Genomic DNA, 26017 nt, shown 5'->3' with positions numbered 1-26017 from the left:
TTTGGGGTTAAAAAATCTTTCCGGTTAGCATTCTGGGTTTACCCTGGGTAGTTTAGCATTTACATATGTATGCTTTATATAAGTAAAAAGCCGTAGATTGAATACAATGCAAAACTAAGAGAAACAGACTGCTAAAGTGAACGGAATGGAATATAATAAAGGGACTGCAGAACAGAAGCTTGAAATATATGTCTCATGACTTGAGACACGAGGAGCAGCTTTCTTGGCACTCACTGGAGACAGAATATTGGTAATTACTTTATAATAATGGCGTTCGGCCCAACATCGCTTCTATATAAAAGTGTGAAGACACAGTAATGGGATGTTCTGATTTATGATTGTTGAAGGAATACGCCAGTTTAAACAGAATAAATGTTAGACCGTTGTGGGTGTAACTGGCGGATCCAGAACAATCACCAGCAAAGGGGACTCATGTTACTCCTTCCCCAGCCACAAGACCACAGATTATAGGTTTAGCCTATAAATAAAAAAATGTTCACATAAAGATTACATATATCTGGTACTGATCCTGCGTTATATTCATAGCACTCAGAGCTAATGTCGAGCTCCATGCTGGGAAGTGCAGTCTTTACAAGAGGAACTGTACTCCTAATCAGAGCAAACGCTAACTGCATTATATGGACTCCGCAATTGCAGCTGTGAGATACAATACAAGCATCGAGACAGAACAAAGCAAAGGAATTACAAAATTACTTAAAGGGGTGGTCCACTACAAAATATAGTGGCCTCATCGAAGTAAAGCTGTGACAGAAGGCTTTTTCTAAATACCTTCAGTTGTCCATTCAGCCTCTGAGCGACGCCATCACTGTCCGCTCAACCTCCATCACATGACCCGGGCTGCAGTGACCAATATTGTCCGGTGATGTGACGTCAACTTGCAAAATTGGAAGTTGACCCAGCATCACCGAGTTTGTGACGGGGTATGCGACAGAGCAGGCAGGGACACCAGGCCGATGAACAATCCAACAAATTTTATTGAGGCAGGAAGCATAAAACATCCAATATCCAAATGGTTCTTTAGAGTCCACACAAAGAAAGCATATCTGGGGGCGCTACCCAGCAATCAGACACCAAGGAAAATGCAACAACAGTCCTTATACGAGTTCCTTAAATCCAGTAGTGTGACTGGTACAACATAATCCCACATAGCAGCTAATCTTCAATGTCCCATAGTCCATACACAGGCACCAGGATCTGCTCTCAGCACAGATCCTCGGCTTTCAGCCAGCAAAGCATCAATTAACTGAAAACATGTGGTTGAATCTCCCCACCTCCCCTTAGATACACCCCCCGGGATGGGAAGGGTTCACACCCACTTTTGAGTAGTGGCTATGTATGGAGAAGTCTCCAGAAGCTCATGGCTCCATTGTCTCCCACAGGCCTGTCTATTGGAGTCACCCCCAGCTGAGAAGAACAAAGACAGCCAAGCAACCTACATGACCCTATATGGCAAGGAGTACATGAATATAGGCCGGGGGTTGGGGAGGGACACATCGTCACAACCAATGCAGGACCCAGTGTTCGTGAGTGACAGGGCAGTGGACGGAGTTTCACCGGACATCACACAGAGAGAACGTGCAAGATGCTGGGCTATGACGAGCGGCAAAACACTGCCCACAGCCCAGTCATTCTTGGAGACTGGGCCCCGCTTTGGTGATGCAGTGTCAACTTCCAGTTCTGGAGGTTTGAGCGATATCACCGGACATCAGAGGTCACTGCAGCCCAGGTCATGTGATGGGGATAAGCGGACAAAGATAGTGCCATAGTGCCGCTCACAGGCAAAACGTACAACAGAAGGTATTTAGAAAAAGCCTCCTGTCACAGCTTTACATCAATGTGGCCACTTTACTTTGTAGTCAACTACCTCTTTAATATGTAAATAAAGCAAAACTAGGAAAAGATCAAAAGAAATACTTCAGTCAAAACCAATACACTGTCATTGCCTTGTACATAGTCTAAAGAGGCAGAGAGTAACAAAAGGATTTTCTCCCTGGTGCACTACATCTGCCCATTTCATACTCTGCTCCCTTAGATCCTGCCCAAGGCAGCAGATGGTATCAGTTTTTCATCCAGAGGGTTTCCTTAAGGGGTATTCTCAAGTTTGAAAGTTAACCCTTAACGCATGGATTGGGAATAACTTTCCCATCACTGGGGGTCAAACCTATGGGAACCCCTCTGAACCCCATAACCACGGCACTAAAGTGTCCAGAGTGAATAGATGATGACGAGCATGCAGACACTCCCCCTCCATTCATTATTAATGGGACAACTGGAGATAGCCGATAGTTGTGCTATCTTTCACATTCCCACAAGAATAAAAAGAGCAGAAGTGAACATGATCGACCACCGCTTCAGTCACGCAAAGCTCTTCAGCACCCTGGTTATAGGGATCAATGGTGTTCCCAGCAGTTGAAACCCAAGTGATCAGAAAGTTATCCCATAGATAGGGGAGAAGTTACAAACTTGCAAATAACCTTTTAACTACTGATCTTTATATATATATAAAAAAAAATAAATAAAAAAAAAAGAAGATGTGGATTTATCTGATATTTACCCCGTTGATGCAGACTTGGGTTTCACGGTTACACTCGGTCAAGTTTTCTCGAGGCTCAGATGGAGGACATTGTGCAGAACCACCATTGCAGGTTCCCACCTTTGCACAGTCTGATTCATCACGACATTTCTGAGCACTGTCTTTGAAAACGCATTGTGCTGTACAGCAGGGACCCTGACTGGGACTGAAACACATTGGGTAGATATTACATAAAGGCCACAATTACCTGATGACAGGTCGGTTTATGCCTTTGAAGTATAGTGTAAAATATTAATAAATTCAATAGAAATGACTATTTCATGTGCAATGCATACATATACAGAACATACATGAGAATAATACTACGCAGTGCTTCTATTGTCTCACACACTCCATCCGTATCACCGTCACTCCCAAACCATTTACACTATAGTTTTGCTTGATTTGGTCAGATTAGGTTGCACACAGAAAAGATTAGGGAAGGAATATAATTTAAGGGGTATTCCCAATATGTAATAATAATAATAATAATAATAATAATAATAATAATAATAATAATAATAATAAAGATTAGTAAATTTCTCCAATTAAAAATGAAGAATAGTTCTCCTGATATAGTAATGTCTTCTACCTCATGTGCAGGGCATTACAGCTTAGGTATCCATGGTTACCACCTTGACCAACTATGAGTGGACGTATCCGTGGATACCTAAGATGCAATGCCCAGCACATGAGGTAAGAGACATGGTTATATCAGAAGAACTATATTAAATTTATTATCGGAAGTTTGTGCTAATATTATTATGACACCTGCTACATATTGGGACAAGGATCTTGGAGATGAGAATAACCCTCCAATTCATATTACTCCATGGATATATGAGACTGACTGAAAACAGACACAATGTTTTAGAAAATAAAAGAGGTACTCCAGGGAGAAAAAAAAAATTATTATAATGGCCATGCCCTCTAACTAGAACGATGAGATCCATAGTGTTCTTACTCACCCTAACTGTACCTGTAATTCACAGTGCCTGCTGGAGCAACTCCCCCTTCCTTCTGGGACATTACATCATATATATGGTGGCGTAGCAGATACGTGGCCTATTCCCTGATCTAGGACTGTAGGGAAGCAGCTATTATAATAATATTATTATATTATTACATCATGTCAGCGTGGCCTGCTCCTTGTTGTTGGTAACAGTCAGCTGACTGTTACCAACAACAAGGAGCAGGCCACGCTGACATGATGTAATGTCCCAGAAGGCAGGGGAAGCACTAAAGAGCAGCTCCAGCGTCACACTGAATTGCGGGTACAGGAACAGCATTATGGATCTCATCTTTATAGTTTATGAGGGCAGGGCCATTAGAATCTTTTTTTTATCTCCCCAGAGTAACCCTTTAATCGTAGTTTAAGAGTAGTGTGTGTTTAATCATATCTTACAAAATGAAAAGCAACATGCACAGCCTTCAGCTTTAGTACCAAATTAAATCACAGGAATCAAATAGAAAATTACAACTTTGCAATTGTGAAATGTATGTGAGGCAACTAAAGGATTTAGCACAAACAATTTAGAAGGTATGAGTGCATTTTCTTTTCCCGATGCACTCATGGCTTTAGAATTAAAACGTAATATCAGTGATTTATAATAAACTGTGTTTTGGAATAAAGCAATATTTTTGATTAAAATAAAAATTCATTTCACAACACAAAAGCAATCAGAATGTATAATGAATGAAGAATGCCATGCCTAACAGTCCTCATCAGATGATGGAAATAGGAACACTTCATCATACTGACAGCTCAATGCCAAGCTGTGGCTATTGTCTTCACAGAGAATCTGGGACCACACTTTCCAAATCTTACTACAGGCAGTGGGCACATCCATACCTGCAGCGCTTTCCCAGTCTTAATTTACATTTCTTGTCTTCTGGCTGGTTGGCATCATAGCAGCAGTCATCTTTACACTGGTCACTGTAGCCACAATCGCATTCCTCTCCTTGCTCAACTAGCCCATTTCCACAGATGGGCTGACCGGACTCTGTAAGACACATACAAAGAAGCAAACATTTAGCTCAAGTGTACTGACAGCACACATTACAACTGCAGCAAATGTGGGCAGGATCTGCTGACATGTATCTGATGTCACTCCTCCCCTCCCATTAGGGGTGTTTGAAAAAAAAGGGGGGGGGGGGGGAATAAAGGTTAGGATCACAGTGGAGCACCATGTTGTTGGTAACTGCTATGTGATACTGGTATGTAAATAGAGGGCTGCCAGCAGGGCTGATTCCAGCATTGTTAGGCTGGACTCATCACTCAGTGCGGCTGCACACTCTCCGGACAGGAGCATGTCAGCCGCATAGAAATACATACAGCTGACCCGCTCCTGTCAGAGAAACCAGCCTCGTCAAGTGATGCATTCCGATACTCATGTGAGTTATAGGCTCGTGTGAGGGCACCCTTAAGCTATGTCCCCACGCTGCGGAAAATGCATGGAATTTGCCGCGAATTTTTCGCGGAAATTCCACGGATTTTTCAAACATCTGCAGCACAGCTACTTCCCAGCCATTTCTATGGCATTTGGTAACTGCTGTGCCCACACTGCGTTTTTTTCCGCAGCGGAAATAATGCGGATTTCCCTGCGGAAAAATCAGCAGCATGTCAATTATTCCTGCGGATTTATCTGCGGATTTTGCCCATGCAAGTGAATGTCAAAAAAAAAAAAGCAAAATCCGCAACGAAATCCGAGTCAAATCCGCACCTATGCAAAAGCTGCGGTTTTTGGGGGAATGCTGCGGATTTAGCTGCAGAAAAATCCGCAGATACAGAGTCCCGTGGGCACATAGCCTTAAAGTGAAAACTGATATGACTCCCCTTGCCCAGAATGCAACAAACGCATTTGGGGCTGAGGGGCTATGTGAAGAGAGTGAAAAAACACAATTCCGACATTTCAATTATTATTTTTTTTTTGTTTGTGGCATTTACTGTAGGGGTTAATCTTTTATTTAAAACTCATAAAACCAGAGAAATATATACGTGGCGATTTCAAATATTTAGATTATATATACTTTGTATAAATATTTTTCCATTTTTCCTTTATACTATGTAGAGAGCAGCAGTCCCATTTTCACAGCTGCTGAACTCTGAACATGGCGCAGTCTGTATTCAGTGTACAGTCTCATTCAGACAGCCGTGATGCACAGACATCTGAATGAGGCTTTAGTGCTACCTCTGCAAAGCACATCAGATGAGATGAATGTCACTGGTCACTGCACAGGCAGCAGTAAAGCCTCATTCAGACCTCTGTGCATCACGGTTGAATTAGGCTTTACGCTGATTGAGCAAATCTGAGTCCGTGTACAGAGCACAGCAGTGATGACTGCACCGGTGATGAGAACACAACAGGAGACCCGACAGTGTACTACCAATGCCGGACTATAAATTAGTGCTCACCAATGGAAGAAGTTACCACCGCAGAACTGCGCTCACCACAATTACTGTAGAGCAGAGGTGGGGAACCTCCGGCCTGCGGGCCGTATGCGGCCCGTGGCGACTTTTTATGCGGCCCCCGGGCACATTCCCGGGGACAGCTGTGCTCTGGCGGCAGCTGCGCTTTTCCCGGCTGCTGGCCCTTTAAATCCCACTGCCTGATGACCTGAGGGTAGTTGCTAGAATGTATGGGCTCTATCCAGATCCTGACTTCCAGGACCTGACTGCAGCCCATACATTCTAGGCTTAACCCCGGCCTGTGCTAGTGTGCCCTGGTGGACGGGGTAAGCAGCACGCTGCAATAATGTCAATACTGCAGCAGATTACCGGCCTTCCGGACCTGTGCTGTGCTGTGCTGTGCGTTTGACTCCTCCCCCACCCCAGTAGTGTGAGTATTCAACCCATCGCTGCCCCCCCCACTCAGTGCTGTGTACCCCCTTGTGCAGTGTGCTGCCACCCAGTGCTCTGCCCGTGCCGCCACCCAGTGCTCTGCCCGTGCCGCCACCCAGTGCTCTGCCCGTGCCGCCACCCAGTGCTCTGCCCGTGCCGCCACCCAGTGCTCTGCCCGTGCCGCCACCCAGTGCTCTGCCCGTGCCGCCACCCAGTGCTCTGCCCGTGCCGCCACCCAGTGCTCTGCCCGTGCCGCCACCCAGTGCTCTGCCCGTGCCGCCACCCAGTGCTCTGCCCGTGCCGCCACCCAGTGCTCTGCCCGTGCCGCCACCCAGTGCTCTGCCCGTGCCGCCACCCAGTGCTCTGCCCGTGCCGCCACCCAGTGCTCTGCCCGCGCCGCCACCCAGTGCTCTGTCCGTGCCGCCACCCAGTGCTCTGCCTGTGCCGCCACCCAGTGCTCTGCCTGTGCCGCCACCCAGTGCTCTGCCTGTGCCGCCACCCAGTGCTCTGCCTGTGCCGCCACCCAGTGCTCTGCCTGTGCCGCCACCCAGTGCTCTGCCTGTGCCGCCACCCAGTGCTCTGCCTGTGCCGCCACCCAGTGCTCTGCCTGTGCCGCCACCCAGTGCTCTGCCTGTGCCGCCACCCAGTGCTCTGCCTGTGCCGCCACCCAGTGCTCTCTGTGCTGCCACCTAGTGTTGTACTTGTTCCCAGCCATGTCTGTGCCACCGCCAGGGCTGTCCATGCCCCCCTAGTGATGTATACGCCCCAGCCCCTCCTGTGATGTATACGCCCCAGCCCCTCCTGTGATGTATATGCCCCAGCCCCTCCTGTGATGTGTGCTCCCAGTGTCCCCCGTAATTTATGCGCCCCAGCGTCTCCTGTGATGTGTATGCCCCCAGTGTCTTCTGTGATGTGTATGCCCCCAGCATCACCATACCGAGACAAACCTGGAAAAGCAGCTGTGAGAAACAAGATGATCAATATCACCGAACATCACAGCCGCACCAAAGAGAAGCAGCTCCAGCAGCCACAGTAGGGGTGAGTTAATTAATCGTTTGACCAAATATAACCGGGTAGTTCTCAAGTTGATAATTTTGTGCGGCCCCCAAAGGTTAGTAAGAAATTCCAAATGGCCCCCGGCAGTAAAAAGGTTCCCCACCCCTGCTGTAGAGCAAGGCTGCAATGGTGAACTATTTCAGCGGTGAGAACACGTCTGTAGCCTGGCATTAGTAGTACACCATCATGCTTGTTGACGTGTTCTCACCGCCGCTGTGCAGTGTCCAGACCTAATTTCACTGCTGTAAAAATGGCAATGAAAAAAGGATACTGCAGCTCAGCACTGCATTGGAAAACAATAAAATGGTGCCGGCCTTCTGGTCCCCATTACACCAGCTGTGAATTGTCCATGCCAGGGCATGCCTAGTTCACTCCTGATACAAACAGCGCCTAAAAGATGCATTTGATATCATGTATCTGTTGTATTTGCGATGTATAAAAAATGGGAGCCTCAAGTAAATATTTAAATAAAAAAAAAAAAAGTTAATATTAAATTTTATATTGTTTTAAAGGGAACCTGTCACCACTTGTTTGGGTTATAAGTGGCGGCCACCACCACCGGGCTCTTATATACAGCATTCTAACATGCAGTATATAAGAGCCCAGGTCGGGGGTATAACATAAAAAACACTTTATAATACTTACCTAACGGTCGCACGGTGGGCCTTATGGCCGTCTCCGTTGTCCGGTGCCTCCTCTTTCGGCCATCTTCGTCCTCTTTCTGAAGCCTGGGTGCATGACGCGGCTATGTCATATACACACCAGTATCAGCATGGAAACAACAAGTATAGATAGTAGCTGAGAACGCGCCTTTAACAAACGACTAGTGTCAGCATGGCAGTAGCAAGGTAAAGCAGCGGTGTCCACCGTTATGCAGAGTTGCTTTACCTTGCTACTACCATGCTGTGAGGCAAATCCCGGGATATGAAGATGAATTATGACTCCAGTCATAGTCCCTCATCACTCCCTGGCAGTGCCCCCTCCCTTCTTGTTCTCAGTGTTCCACTCACACCTCCATGGCCATGTCCTGTGATATGGAAATGAGGTGGTGTGGGAACAATGGACACAGGATGACTCCCTGCCGTCACCCTGTAACAAGAGCTGTATCTCATTAGCAAGGCTATGGAAATAGCCAGACAGAACGACTCCAGTAAAAAATGGTTCATATCTCGCAAGCCATATTTCCGATAAATATGGCAACCATAAAAATGGTGTCTCCGCATGTGGACGATGCCGGCACCCCCTTTTTATGGGAGCAGGACATTGGGAAATGCCCCAGGCGTGATATCAGCCAATGGGGAACTGGCAGACAGGTCATGAGTCCCCTCGTTCTGTAGCTAAATTCATAACTGTCACAATGAGAGCATTGGCGTCCGCCTACGACGCTCCCAGGCAAAGTTATGGCCCATATTCCATGTTGGGATATTGTCCATAACTCAAGCCAGGGGTGGAGCAGTGCTCCCTGTGAGGTCACGAAGGTAGGAGGGGACCTGGATTTGGCCAGGTTGATAACCCTACTTCGGCCATTTTCCAGGGTTCTTCTCGCTGGGGGCACGTGTAGGAAACATCTGTGGGAAGGATCCTAGAAACCTGGGTACAGCGCCCCCCTGTGGCCAGACGCAACAAGGTAACTGCTGGAACTGTGTATGCCTGTTTGTAACCCATGCTTTGATTGTAACTGTACTCTGACATATGTATATTCTGTAGATTCCCTATTGTATATATTGTAGTTTCTAGTGTGCTTTAGGCTGATTAAATTATATAATTAATCTTGGGCTGTTCTGTTATCTCGATCTTGAATCCCACGTCTGTGTGTTCGGCTAATAGTTACCGTGAAGCGGTTGGTGGCAGCGAGTTGTGCCAAGGATTATTGTGGGGAGGCCAGTGAGATTCGGGAAGATATTATATATTCCGCCCGCGGAGGTCGGGGGAATATATACCCTACTCTCACCGGGGACCCTTCAATAATCGGCATAAGTAGTATAGCGGCCTCCTTGCTTATTGTCGGGCAATTCCATAATTGGCCTGACTATAAGAGGGGCGCTAGAGAGCGCGTCACGTGCTCTGTCTGTCGGTCGGGAGGTATAAAGGAGGGGTGACCCCACTTGTTACCCCCCGATTGTGACGTACTGGTAACCAGCGCGGGGGATTTCTGAGTGACCCCCCCGGTGGTTTGTGACATATTGGTGGCATAGCGGTGGGATCGAGATAATAGTGTGTGTGAGTGTGAGACCCATACTCCCAGACACTAAAGACTGCCTGCAGCAGCTGTGGCTGCTGGGGTCTTCAGACTAGCTCAACACTAGAGTGTCAGAGTGCAGATACTGTAAGGTGTGTGGAGGCATCAGGTGTCAGTTCTGTGTCAGTGACCAAAAGTCTGCAAGAATGGCTGATGGCACCAGGAGCAGAGCTATGCAACTGGCCAATGCTAAGGCAGGAGCCGAAGAGAGGGAGGACGGTGCTGTGGACAGCAATGAGGAGGTTGCCCACGAGTCCTCCAGGAGCTCGACGCCAGAAAACCGTTCTGCCGAGGACATTGCGCAACCTGGCACTGCTGGACAAGATGAGGAGGAGCTCACCCAAGGTTCCTCAACGAGCCAGATGCCAGCCCTCCGCTCTGAAAGGGACAGTGAATCGCCTAGCTCTGCAGCGTGCCGCAGATCACCACGTGCCATTCCACCGAGCCTGGGAGGCTCGGATAGCCTTCTTCAAATGGCTATGGCCCTTCTCCAGGCTGGAGACCAGAAGGGCTACAAGGAACTCCTGGCAGAGCGCAGGGCAGAGCGGCACGCAGAGCGTGAGGCTGCGGAGCGAGAGCGGCAGGCAGCGCGTGAAGAGCGAGAGCGACAGGCAGACCGTGACTACCAGCTGCAGCTAGCTCAGCTCCGGCCCTCATCAGCCACATGTGACCTTCGAGACACCAAACTTCCAAAGGTCCGTGTTGAGGACTTCCCAGTGCTGGAGAAGGATGGAGACTTGGACTCTTTCTTGACTGCTTTTGAACGGACTTGCTTGCAGCACCATCTGAACAAGGACCAGTGGGCCAAATACCTGACCCCCCGTTTAAGGGGTAAGGCCCTGGATGTCCTTGGGGACTTGCCTGCTGAGGCAGATCAGGGCTACGACACCATCAAGCGGGCCCTGATCCAACAGTACAACCTCACCCCGGAGTCCTACCGCAAGAAGTTCCGGAGCCTACAGAAGGGACCAAAGGACTCCTGGGCTGACCACCGGCGGGCACTTGCCCGAGCTGCCGACCACTGGACCCAAGGCCTGCAGCTTTCCACCGGACCGGAGATCCTGGACTTGTTCATCACGGAGCAACTCTTGTGGAACTGCCCTGAGGATCTCCGCCAGTTCATCCGAGACCAGAAGCCAAAGGGGTCCACGGCTACAGCTGCCCTTGCCGATGACTACACCAACAACCGGGCCCCTGAGGCCAGGAGAGCGGCCACCAGCAGCACCTGGAGAGGGGGTAAGATGAATTCTGCGACTGCCCCACCTGCCCCTAGACTGCAGGGGGTGTCCCCCTCAACTCCCCTCTCCAGGCCCGTGGCGGAACCAAGACGGTGCCACCAGTGCAACCTACCTGGACACTTCAAGGCCATGTGCCCTCAGCGTCCCAAGGCCCCGGCTCCGTCCCCGTCCCAAGGGCCGCCCAAGGTGTATTGTGTGGGTGGGGGAGGTGGTAGGTCCCTGGACAGCTTCCAACCTGTCACCGTCGGCCGGTCTGTGACCATAGGACTGCGGGACAGCGCCTCGGAGGTGACTCTGGTGCGGCCTGAGATGGTGTCCCCCCAAGACTTGATCCCTGGAAAAACCCTCGCTGTCTCCGGGATTGGAGGCACTGACCCGGCGCTGCCTGTTGCTGACATTTATGTGGACTGGGGCGCAGGGCGAGGGGTGAGGGAGGTGGGGGTAACTGATCGGATCCCTGCAAACGTGCTACTTGGGACAGATTTGGGGCAGATAACCTCCCAGTTTGGGCCCCAACCAAGGGCTGAACCTTCAGCCCGTACTGACATGCCTCCGGACAATGTTAATGTGTTATCTATGAATGATGTAAGGGAGGAGGGAGTGAACTCTGATATTTCTGCTTGCATAGACACCATAGACACACACACAGCTGCAGCTGTGACAGGGGAGGGGGTCAGAGAAAGGTGTGACAATGCCTCTACAAGTAACCAGCCTGTGAGCTGGGATCTGTTGCCCTCTGCAGGGATAAGCAGAGAGCAGGGTGCTGCAGGGGGAGGACCAGTGTGTGGGGTGGGGGCTACCACAGCAAATGTGGGGTCCCCAGAGATTTCACAGCGGGGTTCTGTTGCTGCAGGAGGGGAACAGGCAGGTGAGATTGGGGCCGGTCCAGGAGCGGAAGTGCTCCCAGGTAAGATCTCGGTGCATGGTTCCCCCACAACCGGGGTGTCAGGAAGCCAGGTAGGTCTGCCTGAACCGGCGACTTGGTCAGGAACGGAGGAGGAGCAGGCACGACCCACGGTCGCAGCGGCTGTGGCCGCTGTCACCCGCAGTGGGAGTGCTGGAAGCCAAGGGGCCTCCCGGAGGTCCGATAGCTCTTCCCCTTCTGACCAAGTGGCAGCCGAGTCAGGTGGAGGCCAGGACACAGGTCCCGGGGTACTGACTGAAGATGTGACAGTCTCGTCGATTCTGGCCACATCTAGTCAGGGGTTTCAGGCAGCGTTAGAAGCTGACGACAGCCTGAAAGCTCTTAAGGAGCAGGCGGCACAGCCTCCCTCGGACTCGGACCCGGAGCGAGTGGTCTGGGACCAAGGACGGCTGTACCGGGCCACGGTCCAGCAGGGTTCACCGGAGGCGTGGCCCAGGGACCGACAGTTGGTGGTACCCTATCCGTTCCGGACGGAGTTGTTGCGGATCGCACATGAGATTCCGATGGCCGGACACCTAGGGATCGCTAAGACCAAGGCCAGGTTAAACCAGCATTTCTACTGGCCAAAAATGGGGGCCGATGTGGCTGCCTACTGCCGTTCGTGTGAAACCTGTCAGAGAGTGGGGAAGGCGGGGCCACGCCCCAAAGCCCCACTGGTATCTCTGCCAATCATCGATGAGCCTTTCAGGAGGGTGGCTGTGGATCTGGTCGGCCCGCTGGCCATCCCCAGCAGCTCCGGGAAACGCTTCATACTGACGGTAGTGGACTATGCCACCCGGTACCCAGAAGCAGTGGCCTTGTCGTCCATTCGGGCTGACAAGGTGGCCACCGCATTGCTGGAGATTTTCTCCCGAGTGGGTTTTCCCCAGGAAATGCTCACTGACCGGGGGACCCAATTCATGTCCCAGCTGATGGAGGCCCTCTGTAAGCAAGTCCAGGTGCGACATCTGGTGGCCAGCCCGTACCATCCACAGACTAATGGCCTGTGCGAGCGGTTTAATGGCACCTTAAAGCAGATGCTTAAGATGTTGGTCGACTCCCATGGGCGTGACTGGGAGCGGTATCTCCCACACCTGTTATTTGCTTACCGGGAGGTTCCACAGGCCTCAACAGGATTCTCACCGTTTGAGCTCCTGTACGGGCGACGTGTGCGGGGCCCCCTGGCTCTGGTGAAAGAGGCTTGGGAAGGGGATTTGGCCACCCCTGGAGTGTCGGTTATCGAGTATGTCATGCGCTTCCGGGACAAAATGCAGGCCTTGACGCAACTGGTACACGACAATATGGCTCAAGCCCAGGCCGATCAGAAGCGTTGGTACGACCAGAACGCTTGTGAGAGGACCTACCAAGTGGGTCAAAAGGTGTGGGTACTGGTCCCCGTACCACAGGACAAGCTTCAGGCAGCCTGGGAAGGCCCATACCTCGTGTACCAGCAGCTCAACCCTGTAACGTACCTGGTCACCCTGGACCCTGCCCGTGGAAGGCGGAAGCCCTTCCATGTGAACATGATGAAGGCACATCATGAGCGGGAGGCATGTGCGCTCCCCGTGTGCAACCTGCCCGAGGAGGGAGAAGCGGAAACCCTCTTGGATATGCTAGCCCAGGTTAGGGCAGGCGGATCCATTGAGGATGTGGAGGTTGGCCACCAGCTCTTGGAGGACCAACGGTCCCAGCTGTGGGCCACCCTACACCCCTTCCGGGGGTTGTTTACCAACCAGCCCGGAAGGACTGACTTGGCTGTCCATCACGTGGACACTGGGGATCATCCCCCGATCCGGCGTTCAGCATATCGGGTCTCCCTGGAGGTGCAGCAACACATGCGCCAGGAGATTGACGAGATGCTGAAGCTGGGGGTGATCCAGGCATCCAACAGCGCTTGGGCCTCGCCTGTGGTCCTCGTCCCTAAGAAGGACCGAACCACTCGGTTCTGCGTGGACTACAGGGGGCTCAATGCGGTCACGGTCGCCGATGCGTACCCAATGCCACGCATCGATGACCTGCTCGATCAGTTGGCCGGGGCTCAGTACCTGACCATCATGGATCTGAGCCGGGGATATTGGCAGATCCCCCTGACTCGCAAGGCCAGGGAACGCTCTGCCTTTATTACCCCATTTGGACTGTACGAGTCCACGGTGATGCCATTCGGGATGAGGAATGCCCCTGCCACTTTCCAGCGGATGGTCAACACCCTGCTCAAGGGACTTGAAGGGTACGCGGCCGCGTACCTGGATGACATTGCCGTCTTCAGTCCCACCTGGGAGGACCACCTAGAGCATCTAGCACAGGTGCTCAGGCGGATCCACCGGGCAGGTTTGACCATCAAGCCGGGAAAGTGTCAGCTGGCCATGAGCGAGGTCCAGTACCTCGGTCACCGGGTAGGCGGGAGAACACTGAAGCCCGAGCCTGAGAAAGTGGAGGCCATCGCATCCTGGCCCACCCCCAGGACCAAGAAGCAGGTGATGTCCTTCTTGGGGACCGCCGGGTACTATAGGAGGTTTGTTCCACGCTATAGTAGCCTGGCAAAGCCCTTGACGGACCTCACCAAGAAGAAGCTGCCCTCTGCAGTCGATTGGACAATGGACTGCGAGACAGCCTTCCGGGCCCTAAAGGACGCCCTGTCCAGCCCGCCCGTGCTACAGGCAGCCGACTTCACGCGGCCGTTTGTAGTACAGACCGACGCCAGTGACTTCGGCCTCGGTGCGGTGCTCAGCCAGGTGGACTCTGCGAGCCAAGAGCACCCAGTCTTGTACCTGAGCAGGAAGCTGTTACCAAGGGAAGTGGCCTATTCCACGATGGAGAAGGAGTGCCTGGCCATAGTGTGGGCCCTGCAGCGTCTGCAACCCTATCTATACGGGCGCCACTTCATCGTGGAGACGGACCACAATCCCCTCAGCTGGTTGCACACCGTCTCTGGGACGAATGGGCGATTGTTGCGATGGAGCCTTGCGCTCCAGCAATACAACTTCACCATTCGCCACAAAAGGGGCCGTGACCACGGTAACGCAGACGGGCTGTCCCGACAAGGAGAGGTCGCGGACGGGCGCACGGGGGAACACCGGAGTGTGCTGCCCCCTAGCGCCCTCAAAAGGGGGGAGGTGTGAGGCAAATCCCGGGATATGAAGATGAATTATGACTCCAGTCATAATCCCTCATCACTCCCTGGCAGTGCCCCCTCCCTTCTTGTTCTCAGTGTTCCACTCACACCTCCATGGCCATGTCCTGTGATATGGAAAGGAGGTGGTGTGGGAACAATGGACACAGGATGACTCCCTGCCGTCACCCTGTAACAAGAGCTGTATCTCATTAGCAAGGCTATGGAAATAGCCAGACAGAACGACTCCAGTAAAAAATGGTTCATATCTCGCAAGCCATATTTCCGATAAATATGGCAACCATAAAAATGGTGTCTCCGCATGTGGACGATGCCGGCACCCCCTTTTTATGGGAGCAGGACATTGGGAAATGCCCCAGGCGTGATATCAGCCAATGGGGAACTGGCAGACAGGTCATGAGTCCCCTCGTTCTGTAGCTAAATTCATAACTGTCACAATGAGAGCATTGGCGTCCGCCTACGACGCTCCCAGGCAAAGTTATGGCCCATATTCCATGTTGGGATATTGTCCATAACTCAAGCCAGGGGTGGAGCAGTGCTCCCTGTGAGGTCACGAAGGTAGGAGGGGACCTGGATTTGGCCAGGTTGATAACCCTACTTCGGCCATTTTCCAGGGTTCTTCTCGCTGGGGGCACGTGTAGGAAACATCTGTGGGAAGGATCCTAGAAACCTGGGTACAGCGCCCCCCTGTGGCCAGACGCAACAAGGTAACTGCTGGAACTGTGTATGCCTGTTTGTAACCCATGCTTTGATTGTAACTGTACTCTGACATATGTATATTCTGTAGATTCCCTATTGTATATATTGTAGTTTCTAGTGTGCTTTAGGCTGATTAAATTATATAATTAATCTTGGGCTGTTCTGTTATCTCGATCTTGAATCCCACGTCTGTGTGTTCGGCTAATAGTTACCGTGAAGCGGTTGGTGGCAGCGAGTTGTGCCAAGGATTATTGTGGGGAGGCCAGTGAGATTCGGGAAGATATTATATATTCCGCCCGCGGAGGTCGGGGGAATATATACCCTACTCTCACCGGGGACCCTTCAATAATCGGCATAAGTAGTATAGCGGCCTCCTTGCTTATTGTCGGGCAATTCCATAATTGGCCTGACTATAAGAGGGGCGCTAGAGAGCGCGTCACGTGCTCTGTCTGTCGGTCGGGAGGTATAAAGGAGGGGTGACCCCACTTGTTACCCCCCGATTGTGACGTACTGGTAACCAGCGCGGGGGATTTCTGAGTGACCCCCCCGGTGGTTTGTGACACATGCTGACACTGGTCCTTTGTTAAAGGCGCTTTTTACACCTGGTTTAGCGTTCTCAGCTACTATCTGAACTTGTTGTTTCCATGCTGATACTGGTTATTTAGATAAGGCGCTGCTTTAACCTGTTCTAGCAGTATACACTACTTATATAACGTTGCCTCAGTGCCTATATTGATCATTTGCAGGAATTGTATGATGAAGGCCATCACGTGGCCGAAACGTCACTTTTTTTCTTAAAAATAAACTACACACAAACTGTACTTTGAAGAGTGCCTTGTATTTACTTGTACACGGATGGTTTGGAAGCCGACAAGTGCATCTCCTTTTCCTTTTGTGGCTGTGCCTTATCTTACTACTAGTTTCTCTGTAGAGTCGCCCCTAACTGCCAGTTGTACTGGAAAAAAAAAAGGCAAGTAACGTCTATTTCCGGAATAAAGAAGCGATGCAGACCTTTTCAAATTCTCAGGCTCGATCAGGCACAATAAAAAATTATGGCATATCCGATTATCTATAAGCCCTTATAACAAACTATGTAAAGGGATTCTAGTATTCCCTTGAAGAAGAAAAAAAAATAAAACCAAAATAAAACACTACTGAAAAAACATAGCATTATGGTAAATCTTTAAGAGTAACAGCATTTGAAGTAGGTGGCGATATATAAGCAAGACTATACATACCAACAAAACAAAAATTCCTTTTCTTCTCCAAGACCTGACTAATATTCCGGACACTGCATATCGAGAATTTGTTGTTATTCAGCTTGTCCCCTGACGTAGCTCTGGCATACATGATAAAGTTCCCATTCTCCTTAAAGCCCACATTCTTAGACTCTCCGGGTGTGCATTCAGAGCCAGAATCATGCTGTTGGGGAACAGACCACATGTAAAAACCTTAAGAAAATTGTCTTTTTAATATATATCTGGTAAGAAAAACATTGAGAAACATAAAAAGGCAACATCCAAAAGCGCCATGATCAAGACCTACAGATAAAACGTGGACGAGGAAAGACGCTCCAAGATCCGTAAACTGCTGAGCAAAACTATCATCTCCCAAACGCGACATAGGCAGTAAGTAAAACTGAAGAAAGGGATTAGATGGCAGAAAAGCCTAGAGGGGGTGTTAAAGGGAAGGTGTTGCGGTTTTTTATTTTTGTATTAAAAATAGTGATTATGAAATCAAGTATTTCTAATACAAAATGAAAATCACTGCTTATTTAATTTTTATTTAATTCTAATTTTACTGGAGGCACTGGGGGCTGCCATGCTGGATTTGCTGTGTGTGTAACGACAGTAACTCATTCCTTTATGTCAGCCCCTGTGCATAGAGAACAGTAGTCGGAATCCGACCCCATACAGTACGTTACAGTGGGAGTCTGCTGTGACCTGGACGCGCGCCCTGGGCTGTCCAGATCACAGCAGAGGGAGGAGATCAGATTTGCTCCACTTTACCCCTGTCAACCGCTGAGATGTGTGAGTACGGGCCGCCTCCCCTCCCCCTCCCCTCCCCCCGTTACCGTCTCCGATGACATCCCATTCCTCGGTTCTCCCCAGCCCCTGCTCTGCCCCCGCTACATAAGCCACCACCCTCCCCCGCCGTTACCGCCTCCAATGACACCCCCCTACCTCAGTTCTCCCAAGCCCCCGCAGCGTCCGCCGCCGCAGCTCCCGGTGTGTGTGTGTGTGTGTGTGTGTGTGTGTGTGTGTGTGTGTGTGTGTGTGTGGCACAAGGTCCCCATCAGGGGTGATGTGTGTGTGTGCCACTGCATGTGAGTACCTGTGTGTGTACCGGTGATACTGTCTGCAGGGTTGTGTATCTAATCCTATCCTGTGTGATACTGTCTGCATAGCTGTGTATCTAATCTTATCCTGTGTGATACGGTCTGCTGAGCTGTGTATCTAATCCTATCCTGTGTGATACTCCAGATGTCCTTGGTGACACTTTAGACTTTTCTGGTCACCCACAAAATGGCTCCGCACTGTGTCCCTACATTTCATTCTCTTTTATCCCTTTGAAACTCCAGATTGGGAGAGGGAGCTGTGACACCACACACAGGAGAGCAGATTCTGCCCACTTTACTGCAGCTGTAATCCAGGCTATTTCTACAGTGTGATTTCTATAGGATTTCAGCAGCTGCTCCCCCTAGTGTTTAACAGTGGAAAATATTAAACACTATTTTTGTAATATTTTGCTCAAAAAACAAATAATATTTAAACAAAACATTAAAACATTAATACTTTACATTTTTTCAGTTATTGAATTTTTTTTATTTTTTTTTTGGACGACACATTCCCTTTAATAGGAAACGATTGGCAGGTTTTTGCTATGTAATTGGACGTAAAAAATAGCAACAAAAAGAGGAAAATATCCAAAAATTAAGTATTAATTACAGCAAGATGGGCTGCAGTGTGTACATCGCCCAGGCCAAAAACTAGTACTCTACCAAAATACAGCTAAACCCCAACTAAGTGGAAGCATCACAGGTGCAGGAGGAGCAAATCACACACACACACACACACAGTGCAGGAGGAGCAAATCACACACACACACCTCCATGGAGTGGAGCGAATGCTAGATGATAAAACTGCACACTAGTGGCTTGCATAGAGCACTGTTCACACATGCAGATAACACAGTCACAAACCCGCAGCCTATTAGGTGACGCCCATACTATTAGATCAGGCCTTGCATTGTAGAGTGTCTGTCAGTGCATGATACACAGGTGGGGTACGCTTGGCAGCCCGCCTGATCTAATAGTATGGGCGTCATCTAATAGGCTGCGGGTTTGTGACTGTTATCTGCATGTGTGAACAGCGCTCTATGCAAGCCATTAGTGTGCAGTTTTATCATCTAGCATTCGCCCCCCTCCATTCCATGGAGGTGTGTGTGATTTCCTCCTCCTGCACCTGTGATGCTTCCACTTTAGTGGGGGTTTAGCTGTATCCTGGTAGAGTACTATGTAATTGGACAGCAGCATGAGGTAGGGGCAGAGACCCCGATTCCAGGGATGTATTACTTAGCATGCCAGGTGCAGCAGTTAGGATAGGGTCACCATTTTCTCTCTTGCAGATCTAGCAGAGCTCAGTTGCTGAAGTCTGTATAACCCCATTGCACCAAAGCCTTCTGTGTAGATTATGCTAATCATTCCTGGGAGGGAGGGGGGGGTCTACTCTGCAAGTGCCAAGTTGTCCGGTAATGATAATCTCCTGTTGATAAAATGCGGATTGTATTTAAACAGCAGAACACAACCCAGTAAGTTACATCCCTGTAATCAAAGACTCTGCTGCCACATTGTGCTGCTCTCATATTACATAGAGAATAAAACTGCTGACATATTCCCTTTAAATGGCAGGTAATTTGCCATTAAAATGCATGCAGCAAATAATTGAATTACAAAGTAACCAGCCCAGTAAACTGCTGTAGATCCAGTATGGCTATTCAGTAGGGTCTTAGCTCACAGTACATAATATCGAAACAATGCACTGAAATAAGATAACTAATGCGTATCACAAATTTGCATACACTAGCAATGGTGTCTTGTGCAAGCACAAAAACCTCATTTGTTTATTGACGCCACTTCAGAGCTTTAAATCAGTCACGTGAAAGCGGAATAGAATTACTTGACAGTCTCATTTACATATTTAGTACCAGATCATACAGATTTTCCCCAGGAATATAAAACATGTTGTCATATGTTTTCATCAGAGTGATTTATGATATCCATGTGTGTATACCGGAAGTACTTAACAGCACCATAGGGACTTATGGTATACTGAAACCTTGGGTAATACATCCTGAGAACAGACAGACAGTTAAAGAACCACTGCAGGGTTTTATTATATCACTGGAGTGGTAGTACTAATCTAAGTTCCCTGCATCTACTCTGTTACTCACCCTTTGGCTTTTCTGTCTTATCTCCTATCACAGCTGCTCCAGTCAAGCAGTTTGTGACCAGTGTTTCATGGAGCGAAGCAGACGTCACAACTCAATACATCTCTATGAGAGTCTCGTTCTGGCTCTCATAGTTACAACTGAGAGCTTATGACATAACTTCTGACTTCCCACCAGTCAGAAGTTGTAGTCAAAAGATGGCACCGTGGGACTGGAGCGATGATTGATAAATTGATAAAGGTGAAAACGCCAGTAGGAGAGGACCACGGTGAGGGACCTTAGATTAAAAGCACCACTCTACTGGTGGAAAACCAAACAGGTGTGGGGCTCTAAGACTGTAAAGATGTGTTTACCCCATCCGTTTTGCAGGAATAGACTACTTCCAATTAGCAGATGCTTTCCAGCCTGTTTAGACTGGCAGACCGTAATTAAAATGAGACTGTCAAGTGTAATATGCACCCAGAACCACGAGCAGCTCTGGATGCCTATTGCTAATCCCTGCCTGACAGTCCATGCATCTAGTGGCATACATAAAGAAATCTTTAGAAAAAGTATTTCTAAAGATCCTTTATGACATGCTAATGAGGCCAGGAACTAGTCGCAAGGGCGTTCGTTCCCTTGGCTAGTCGGCCCTCTTAGCATGTTGCGACGCCCACAGGGGCGTGTTAACATGCTAATAAATGCACAGAGGCATGGTCGCTCTCACCTCTCTGCTGCCACCGCTGGTTTCAGCTCAGTGTGCACAATCAGAACGTCCCCGGACGTTTGGTCATGTGCACTACACCAGTTTGAAGCTGGGACGTATACACCCAGCTTCATAGTGCGCATGACTGGAAGTCCCGGACTTCTGATCATGCGCACTGAGCCGAAATCCAGCGTTTGGTGCGGTGGCAGCAGAGAGCGGTGAGAGCGACCATGCCTCTGATGCTGCACATTCATTAGCATGTTAACACACCTACAGGGGCGTGCTTACAAGCTAAGGGGGCCAACTAGCCAAGAGAAAAAGCCCTTGTGACTAGTCGCTGGCCTCATTGCCATATGGCAAAAGATCTTTAGAAATACTTTTTCTAAAAGATCTCCATCTATGCTAGGCTATACAGGGACGGCTAGGCAGAGATTAGCAATATACACCCAGAGCTGCTTGTGGTTCTGGGTGTATATTGCACTTGACAGTTTCCAGTTAAGTGCCGTGAACTATCATTAACAGATCGTTTCGTACACATAGGTAGTGTTCACACAAGATGATGCGCTGCACAGACTGAGGATCTATGAGGCTACGTTCAGAGAAGGATTAGGTAAATTTTTGATGTTGCAACACTTCAGTATCTATTAGTTAAAATAGGATACATACATTTTTCATTGCATTTTTACTGCTTTGTCTTTTTACATAAAGCTGCGCCGTTTTTGTGGATTATATGCATTTTTAAAGCGTTTCCGCGTGTGTTACCCATGGATATTACATATTTAAAAAAAAATCTTATGGTACAATCAACACATAAAATTCAGGGTACTCGAAGGAGAAAATTGATATGTGAATTTAAAACACTTATTGGTCAGTTTACACGGTGTTAAAAAAAAAAAAAAAAGAAAAAAAAAGCACAATAGGCCTGATTTTTTTTTATGAATACCATCCACTTTACCGGAAAACACGTTGCATTATGAAAACATGCAAAGTCAAAAACTCACAAAAAAAGTTATCGTGGGAACTTAATCCTAAAACAAAAGATCATTTCACCCAACGAATAAGGGTTTTGATTGTTCAATGGGTGACCGGCAGCCTGTTTACACTTCCCAATTATCGGGAGTGAGCATTCGTGCAGTGTCGATGGACCCTTTCAGTACCAGTCTGAATAAGATCTTAATCAGATGGTGTATTGACTTGGAGAACAAGGAGCGATAGAATACACTCTCCGCAGGTAAAAGCCATCGATACATACAGAATATTCCATTCTGGGATGACTAAGTCTAAGTTAAACGTTTCGACACATTTTTGCCATTTTAGATTAAAAGAAAACAAACAAAAACAATTATTCCTGACTTACTGGGGAGCCAAAGTTATGTCCAACTTCATGTGCAAATGTGATATGAGACACTTTGGGAGGAACGTGGGAGCCATAATTTTGTACAGTGATGATTCCAGTGTTCAAGGATTTTTTCTTCCCATCGGAGTAGAGTTTACTCTTCTCACATATTCCGCCTGAGCTCCCTGAAGGTAAAACATCACAAATTTATTACTACATGTAAGTAGTGATAACATCTCACATTCCCATATCAAATATTAAGGCTAGTTTCACACTTGCGTTGAACGGTATCCATTGCATCGCATGACGGATGCAACGGATGTGTTGCATATAGTGGCACAACGGATGCTGCAATACAACGGAATCAGTTTTGATTTTTTTTTTAAGTTTTACCGGCGGCAGACTATTGTGAACGATCAGCTGATCGCTCCCTGCAGCCGGCCGATCAGCTGATCGCTCCCTGCAGCCGGCCGATCAGCTGATCGCTCCCTGCAGCCGGCCGATCAGCTGATCGCTCCCTGCAGCCGGCCGATCAGCTGATCGCTCCCTGCAGCCGGCCGATCAGCTGATCGCTCCCTGCAGCCGGCCGATCAGCTGATCGCTCCCTGCAGCCGGCCGATCAGCTGATCGCTCCCTGCAGCCGGCCGATCAGCTGATCGCTCCCTGCAGCCGGCCGATCAGCTGATCGCTCCCTGCAGCCGGCCGATCAGCTGATCGCTCCCTGCAGCCGGCCGATCAGCTGATCGCTCCCTGCAGCCGGCCGATCAGCTGATCGCTCCCTGCAGCCGGCCGATCAGCTGATCGCTCCCTGCAGCCGGCCGATCAGCTGATCGCTCCCTGCAGCCGGCCGATCAGCTGATCGCTCCCTGCAGCCGGCCGATCAGCTGATCGCTCCCTGCAGCCGGCCGATCAGCTGATCGCTCCCTGCAGCCGGCCGATCAGCTGATCGCTCCCTGCAGCCGGCCGATCAGCTGATCGCTCCCTGCAGCCGGCCGATCAGCTGATCGCTCCCTGCAGCCGGCCGATCAGCTGATCGCTCCCTGCAGCCGGCCGATCAGCTGATCGCTCCCTGCAGCCGGCCGATCAGCTGATCGCTCGCTGCAGCCGGCCGATCAGCTGATCGCTCCCTGCAGCCGGCCGATCAGCTGATCGCTCCCTGCAGCCGGCCGATCAGCTGATCGCTCCCTGCAGCCGGCCGATCAGCTGATCGCTCCCTGCAGCCGGCCGATCAGCTGATCGCTCCCTGCAGCCGGCCGATCAGCTGATCGCTCCCTGCAGCCGGCCGATCAGCTGATCGCTCCCTGCAGCCGGCCGATCAGCTGATCGCTCCCTGCAGCCGGCCGATCAGCTGATCGCTCCCTGCAGCCGGCCGATCAGCTGATCGCTCCCTGCAGCCGGCCGATCAGCTGATCGCTCCCTGCAGCCGGCCGATCAGCTGATCGCCCCTGCAGCCGGCCGATCAGCTGATCGCTCCCTGCAGCCGGCCGATCAGCTGATCGCTCCCAGCGCCGGGTGACCAGCTGATCGCTTCCTGCAGCCGGCCGATCAGCTGATCGCTTCCTGCAGCCGGCCGATCAGCTGATCGCTCAGCCGCCGAGAATCTGTGCATGGGGGGCGGAGTGCGGAGTGGGTGGAGCCGAGCGGGGCCATGGCGCTGAGGACAGGTGAGAGAGTGTGAGTGTGTGTATGTATATACACATGCGGAGTGGAGTGCGGGAGGGGACGGAGCCGAGCGGGGAAGTGTCGGGCTCCCTGCACACGTGGCCAGGGTAAATATCGGGTAAAGCACTTTCCTTGGTTACCCGATATTTATCTTGGTTACGGGTCCAGGGAGCCAGAGAGCATGCACAGTGAAATCCTAAGGATTCCGCTGCTCAAAACAACGTTACATGCTGCGTTCCACCCGCTGGGTGGAAGCAACGGAGCGTCGCCCAGCGGAAGCAACGCAGGTCCTTTTGGCACAATCCGTGATCAATGCAAGTCTATGGGAAACAGCGGAATCCGTTAACGGATTCCACTGTTTTCCAAAAGGGCGGATTGTGACGGAAGGAAAACAACGCAAGTGTGAAAGTACCCTAAGTTTTAAATGAGTAGTAGATGCTGCTTGTACCATATTAGAAATGATCAGAGGAAAATGCGAAAATAATGTACAGCGGAATTCAAGCCAGTAAGAAACATATGTTAATAAAGCCAATAGGGTAGTAATGATATAACATTGTAACATATTCCCTTAAAGGTTTTTTTTCATGAAGACAAATCATTCCAATATTTTCTTTTAGGTCCCATCTGAAGGTCACAAACTGCGGCTCTCACTTTGAAGAACCTGGCCCCCTCCTCGTATTGCAAAGTCAGCCTTTCATGACAAGGAATTGTAATGGCTGACTAAGGCTATGCATACACACTATGTATTTGCAGCACAAAATTTCTGTCCAGATTTTACATCTCTTGGCAGGAAAACTGCTGAGTAAAATGGCCACTTTGATGAGTTTCTTGCATTCATTTTTTATGCTTTTTTTTATCTTATTCATGTGGAAAATGCTGCGAAAACTCGGAAAGAAGTGATGAAATCCTGCATATGTGAAACTGCCTAAAAAATAAGCAGCGTGTGCATGAGGTCTCAGAAAACGCACTCATTTCGCTGGTACTAGAGTTGAAAGAGTACCTATTTGTTCTCGCAATACTCATAACAAATACTGTAATACTCACATATTCATATTGAATAGCGTGTGCAATGCAAGTCAATGGGGAATATTCACAAAGTAACGAGTAACCCGAATGCCGCACTATTCATGCGAGTAGCAAATAGTGCAGAATTAGGTTTATGTTACATTGCGAGTATTCATCATTGACTTACATTGCACACGCTATTTGGAATGAATACGCAATAAGTAGACAGTACTCGTTATGACTATAGTGAGTACGAATAGTTAGGTACTTGCTCAACGCTAGCTGGCATCTTGAAGGGAACCTGTCAGGTGCAATATGCACCAAGAACCATGAGCAGTTCTGGGTGCATATTGCTAATCCCTCCGTGTATACACTAGCATAGATAAAGGGATCTTTAGATAAAGTATTTCTAAAGATCCTCTATATGCTATGCTAATTGGCGCAGGGACTAGTCGCAAGAGCGTTAGCTCCTGCGCTCATTCCACTAACATGCTATGCAATGCCCACAGCCCAGTGTCATCATCAGCAGTGCCACACGTACCTGTGTCCATTGCACCACCTCAGAATGCTGGGCGTAGACTCAGTGCACATGATCAGAAGACCCTGGCACTTTCGGTCATGCGCACTACACCAGTTTGAAGCCGGGGTGCGTACACCGGGCTTCATAGTGCGCATGAGCGGTCGTCCGGGGATTATGCGCACTGAACTGAAATCCAGTGTTGGGCGCGGTGGCAGCATAGATGAGGGCAACCATGTCTCTGACTCTGCGCATTGATTAGCATGTTGGCATGCCTACAGGGGGGGCCAACTAGCAAGGGAACTAATGCCCACTCAACTAGTCTCTGGCCTCATTAGCATACAACGAAGGATCTTGAGAAATACTTTTTGTAAAGATCTCGTTATGTATGCTACTATAGCCTGGGACAGTTCGGCAGGGATTAGATACATGCACCCAGAACTGCTCGTGGTTCTGGGTGCATATTGCACCTGACAGGTTCCCTTTAATATGCAGCATTTGTGGAGCAGAAATTTCTGGTGGAAATACTTACCGTGTGTACATACCCTTATGCTCCCAAGTTTCGCCTACGTGGAAAATTTATGACACGTGGGTGCGTGTGGTAGCAATGAAGTGACAGTGAAAAAATGCTTGGTCAACCACTAAAACGCCCCAGTTGCCCGT

At 49.6% G+C, this 26017-nt stretch overlaps 1 protein-coding gene across 2 annotated transcripts in view; it reads right to left on the bottom strand.

The window, feature by feature from the left end:
• ADAM10 (ADAM metallopeptidase domain 10) overlaps nt 1-26017 on the bottom strand; it is a 271656-nt gene that overhangs the window by 24636 nt on the left and 221003 nt on the right. For both annotated transcript variants that reach the window (XM_075345727.1, XM_075345728.1), the window contains exons 9-12: nt 22192-22355; nt 16939-17122; nt 4446-4596; nt 2576-2759 (exon numbers count right to left, since the gene is read on the bottom strand). In XM_075345727.1, the coding sequence (XP_075201842.1) occupies nt 2576-2759; nt 4446-4596; nt 16939-17122; nt 22192-22355 (683 nt within the window). The remainder of the gene's footprint in view (nt 1-2575; nt 2760-4445; nt 4597-16938; nt 17123-22191; nt 22356-26017) is intronic.

This window comes from Anomaloglossus baeobatrachus, chromosome 4 (assembly GCF_048569485.1).
Source record: "Anomaloglossus baeobatrachus isolate aAnoBae1 chromosome 4, aAnoBae1.hap1, whole genome shotgun sequence".
In the NCBI taxonomy this organism is placed as follows: Eukaryota; Metazoa; Chordata; class Amphibia; order Anura; family Aromobatidae; genus Anomaloglossus; species Anomaloglossus baeobatrachus.
This window is presented reverse-complemented; position numbering and strand designations above follow the sequence as displayed.